Genomic DNA, 5,189 nt, shown 5'->3' on the forward strand with positions numbered 1-5,189 from the left:
AAAAAAATATATATATATATATATATATATATATATATATATATGTATGTAATTTTCAAGATACTGGACATCAAGCAATGAGGTGATTCCCTGAGATAAAGAAAACAAACGTGCTGAGCCCTACAGTTGCCCCCACTTACTGCTGGGGAGTTTCCAGACCACAGGGCAGGGAGAAGGAAGTCTTGTGAGGACTGGTGCACACCATTAGTTGAGCAGAAGGAGCAGCGAGCATCCAAGAAACCAAGGTAGCTGGAGTTCAGAGGATAGAGTAGCAGGTGTGCAAGACATGCATAGACAGAGAATGCTAGGGATCTGCAGAGCATTCCCCTCCATTATTCAACAGAGTGCTAATCAGTGCATTCGTGTGAGGGAACTACCTGAAACTCTGGGGAAAACGACCCAAAAGAATTGGCGGGAACAGTAGTTGGTGCTCACACCAGACATGGAATAGTGCCTATGTCTACCAGCCAGAATGGACAACCTCTTAATTAACAAAGCACTATACAGAAGACTTAGAAAAGTCTTGCCTCAACAGTGAGGAATAATTGGCCCTCAACTAAATACTGTTCTGGTCTAGCCCAACAAATATTAAAATCAAGACCTGAAAGGATCAAGTTGTTTCCAAGTAACTAAACTGTATTCCAGAGCAAAGCTCAATAATACTTATACTGTAATACAGAAAAACCTAGCATCCAACATAGTCAAAATGACAATGCCTGGCACCCAATAAAAAATTACTAGGCACACAAAGAAACAGGAAAATATGTCTCTTAATAATGGAAAAAAAAATCAATCAAAACTGACTCAGAACTGACACCAGATGCTAGAATTAGCAGAGAAGGGCATTAAAACTTATAATTATATTTCAGGTGTTCAAACCTTAAATAGATACAAAGATATTTTTTAAAGACTCAAATCAAACATCTAGAGATGAAAACCACACAAGATGGGATTAACAGTATATCCATACAATGGAATGCTACTCAGCAATGAAAAGGAATGAACTATAGATACAATATTGACGAATCTCAGAATACCTCTGCTGAGAGAAATAATCCAAACCAAGAAAAAAAACAAGATTGCATGCTGTACAAATCCTTTTATATGAAATTCTAGAAGATGCAAAATAATCTATAGTTACAGAAAGCAGATCGATGATTACCTGGTAGGGGACAGGAGGAAGGGATTCCCAAAGGACACAAGGAAACTTTGGGGGTGATGGATATGTTCACTACTTTGATTTTTATGATGGTTTCACAGGTGTATACACTTGTCAAAACTTAGCAGTTTGAACACTTTAAATATGTGCAATTTGTTGTATATTGATTATAACTCAGTAAAGCTATTTTTAAAAACTAAAGAGATAAAAGTGTCCTTAAGAAAACTACTGTACAGCTTGGGAAACAAGATTTATAAATATAGCTACATTTTTTTAATATTTAAAATTTTGTAAATTTTAGAGAATGGTAAAATAAATACTTAAATCTGTGGTTTTTATTATTACATCTAAATCTGTATTGTCTATGGACTACATCTATAATATGGTATCTATAGTATCTAGAATAGTAACTAAAATGTAATTTGGGGCTTCTTTCTTTTCTCTTCATTTTAACAATATTAGAAAATATTTCCTTCTGTTGTTTAAAACTGCATGTTTTCATGGGTATTTAAAAAATAAAACAAAACAAAACAACTAAGAGCCAGAAAGGCACAACATAAATTTCAGTTATCATTTTTTTCAAAGCCTATTTTATAAATTAAGAAAATTCTACACATTTTTCTTAATCATAATTGACTGTACATTTACTCCCTAATACTCTTTCCTGCTTGATAGGAGGTCTGGACTAAAAAGCCCTCAAAGTGTCTGATTAAAGACTCAAGGGCTTTAATTCCTTTGTCCTGCTTCATTCGAGATACAGTTGTGTGAAGCACGTTCATTATATTTTGTAATTAACTAATTTATATGTTCTCACGTTCCCAACTTGTCTGTCCTGATTTCCCCCAGTTTGATGCTGACCGAGACGAGGATGAGGTGTTCTATGACATCAGCATGGCAGTTGACAGCAAGTTATTTCCAAACAAAGAGGCTGCGGCAGGTAAGTCGCTGTGTCCTTTGGGCAACCATATGCCCTGATCACCTGCCAAGTGTCTGGGGCTTTGCAGTAAGGGTGGAGCTCAAGAAACTCCTGTAAGGTTTTGAGGATGATACTGTCCTCAGAGCTTATACTTTCTGTTTAAAAATAAATGTATAAAACAAAATAGAAAAAAAGGCTATACATCTGGCTCTTATAGTTACTTTCTTCCAGCCATTACTCATGTAAATGAGCAGGTAGTCACAATGTAGCATAAAGCCTATATTACTATAATTGAAAAAATCTAGTGACGGCGTAGGCTGCAGCCCCTGTGGCAGTGGGTTGCCATGGGCTACCGTGTGTAGCCAGCAGCCAGCGTGAGCGGCCAGCAGCCGCAGTGAGCGNTGCCCATCGGTAGATGACTGGATTAAGAAACTTTGGTACATTTACACAATGGAGTATTACTCAGCTATAAAGAAGAAGGAAATAGTACCCTTTGCTACTGACATTTTAGACTGGATAATTCTTTGTTGTGAGAGGGCTGTCCTGTACACTGTGGGACATTTAGCAGCATCCTTGGCCAGTAGCCTCCCCTCTGCCAGTTGTGACAACCAAAAATGCCTCCTGACCTTGCCAGATGTTGGGGTGGGGGAGAGGGTATGGACAAAATTATTCCTGGTTGAGAACCATTGATGTGTATTGTTTGTACAAAAACAAGTAAGTAAAATTTTTGATGATTCAAAAGCCAGTTCTCCACTCACCTTATACACAACCTCTCCAACACTGAATGTTACCATTTTGTAAAAATCTTTGCCTATTAAGTGGCGGTTGTTCTGATAGTACTCAACCAGGATGCTCTCCAAGGTCTATAGGCCACATTATTTGCTAAAAGACTGGAGAGAAGAGTGCCGTGCGAGTCCTGGAGTTTGGAAATGGATTGTTATAGAAATGAAGGAAAGCTGGGCTAAATTCCGTCCTAATGCAGGAGTAAACGGTCTTCCGCTGCATCTGTAGAATCCCAGAGTTGAGTTGGCTGTGTGGATGCCGCCTTCCTTCCTTGGGGCTCATGTTCATCGACCACAGGCTTAGGAGTGGTCAGTTGGAGAGTCTACCGAGGACATAGTAGTTATTCAGCAAATATTTGCTGAATGTTTCCATGAATGTTTTGCCTTTTGCACGTTGCCTTTTGGATTAGACAATCGGGTACTTTAGTCTATGCTAGAACGTAACATGTATCTTCAAATCAGTTGGAGGATAGAATATCTGCTAGAAATCGCAAAGTCTCTTGTATTCCTTATTCCACAATCGCAAAATTAAAAAAAAAAAGTGAGTGTGTGAGTGTGTGTGTGTGTGTGTGTGTCTAAAGTACAGAAGCAATCAAAGATTTCTACTAGGATGTACTCCCTCAGCCACAAGGACCCAAGGAGAGAAGAAAAAGAAGGACTCCAATTCATGCCGAGCTCTGTGCTGATGTGTGAAGTATGCCATCTCTTTAGTTCTCACAGCAATCCCATTGTATAGATGCTATAAACAGGGGGAAATAAGTGGCTCAAGTTCAAACAGCTGCTACAGAGGGAAACAGGAATTCAAATCAAGCTCTAGTTGAGCTGTAAACTCTCTAAGCCCAATTTACAAGCCTCCCCTGAATCATTTGGTTGCATAGGACCGGGCCTCTGTTGCTTGTTAAATGGAGACCCCGACCCCGCACTGCCCTGCCGGCCAGGGCACCACCACCGTTGCTGATGGCCCGGCCAGTCGCTTCAGGGTTGAGGGCTGGGCTTCCCCACCATGGTGGGAGCCTCTGCACAGGCGGCAGCCAGGTCCAGCCAGACTAGACCTACAGCGGCTTTGGCTCCTTTCAGCAGTTCTAAATTCAGATGTTGTGCAGCCCCCTGGCGCATGGGGTCTGGCTTCCCAGTGTCTGCCTCAGGGGCTAGGCAACACACAACCATGAAGTGGTGGGAGGATTTAGCTCCTCATTAGGGAAAACCTGGACCGGGAAACTGGAAGGAGCCAGTATGTTAAAATGCCGCCTCCTTCCTTCTCTATCAGACTGTTCTGAGAGGTAGTCATTCATTTGGCTTTTCTGGAGACCAAGCTACCAGCTCTATCTTCTTGTGAAGCTGGGGTCTGGCGCAGAAATACACCACCTTATGTTTGCTTTCCTTCTTTCTTTGCCTCACTTCCCTTTTTCTGGTCACACAGCCCTGGGGTTGTACACACACACACACACACACACACACACACACACACACACACACACTCACTCATACATACCCTGTCCCCAATAAAGGTTAACACCTATAATTTTTGTCTGAGGCTCTGTTTTCCAGGGATCCCTGGCTAAAACATAAGCTAATGTTCTTTTATTTATAAAATGACAATGTTCTCACCCATCCCTCAAAAGTGCAAGAAAAAAGAAAAACCCCTCTTAGTAGATGTTACTCTTTACTGCTGACAGCTAACAGATAACTTGAAAGAAAAAAACCCAGCCACAGTATATGATGTGGGAAGCAGAATTAAGATAGCACTAATAGTGCCTTCATGGTCTCCTCGTATCTACCTTAACCACTACATGCCTGCTTTTCATCCCTTTAGAAAAAGGGCTGTGTTAACATTTATTTGAGCAGAAGAGCTATGTTGTTTTTTTTTTACTGTCGTGGCATATGTAACCTGGTAGGATGGAAAGTGTCAGTCATCCTAAGTTCAAGTCCTGGTTCTCTAGCTTATTAGCTGTGTGATTTGAGAAAGTCATACTAACTCTGAACAGATATTTCCTCACCTATAAAATGGAAAACTACCTGCCTCACCTTTCCCATGGGCTGATGTGACAATAGTAAAAGCATTTTGAGGCACCATACAGATGTGCTTTAACTGTGTAAAGGGAGGTAAGAAATAACTTTCTAATTTAGGCTTCCAACATCTCCCTCACTAAAAATAATTAAAAACTTCAGTAGAAAAAAATGTAATGAATAAATCAATTAAATCTTAAATACCTTCAAGATAATAATTAAGATTAAAAGCTAAAGGGTTGAAACTGCTGGCCAAGATGGAATAAAAGAGACTGGATTTTACCTCCCACATAAAAAAAAGCAAGCAAAATCAGGAGGAAAAAAA

At 40.1% G+C, this 5,189-nt stretch overlaps 1 protein-coding gene across 3 annotated transcripts in view; it reads left to right on the forward strand.

Annotated features, from left to right (window-relative positions):
• The window catches only part of AK5 (adenylate kinase 5), a 225,566-nt gene that overhangs the window by 103,875 nt on the left and 116,502 nt on the right, over nucleotides 1-5,189 (forward strand). For all 3 annotated transcript variants that reach the window (XM_019644035.1, XM_019644036.1, XM_019644037.1), the window contains exon 7: nucleotides 2,006-2,096. In XM_019644035.1, coding sequence (XP_019499580.1) covers nucleotides 2,006-2,096 — 91 coding nt within the window. The remainder of the gene's footprint in view (nucleotides 1-2,005; nucleotides 2,097-5,189) is intronic.

This window comes from Hipposideros armiger, unplaced genomic scaffold (assembly GCF_001890085.2).
Source record: "Hipposideros armiger isolate ML-2016 unplaced genomic scaffold, ASM189008v1 scaffold_84, whole genome shotgun sequence".
In the NCBI taxonomy this organism is placed as follows: Eukaryota; Metazoa; Chordata; class Mammalia; order Chiroptera; family Hipposideridae; genus Hipposideros; species Hipposideros armiger.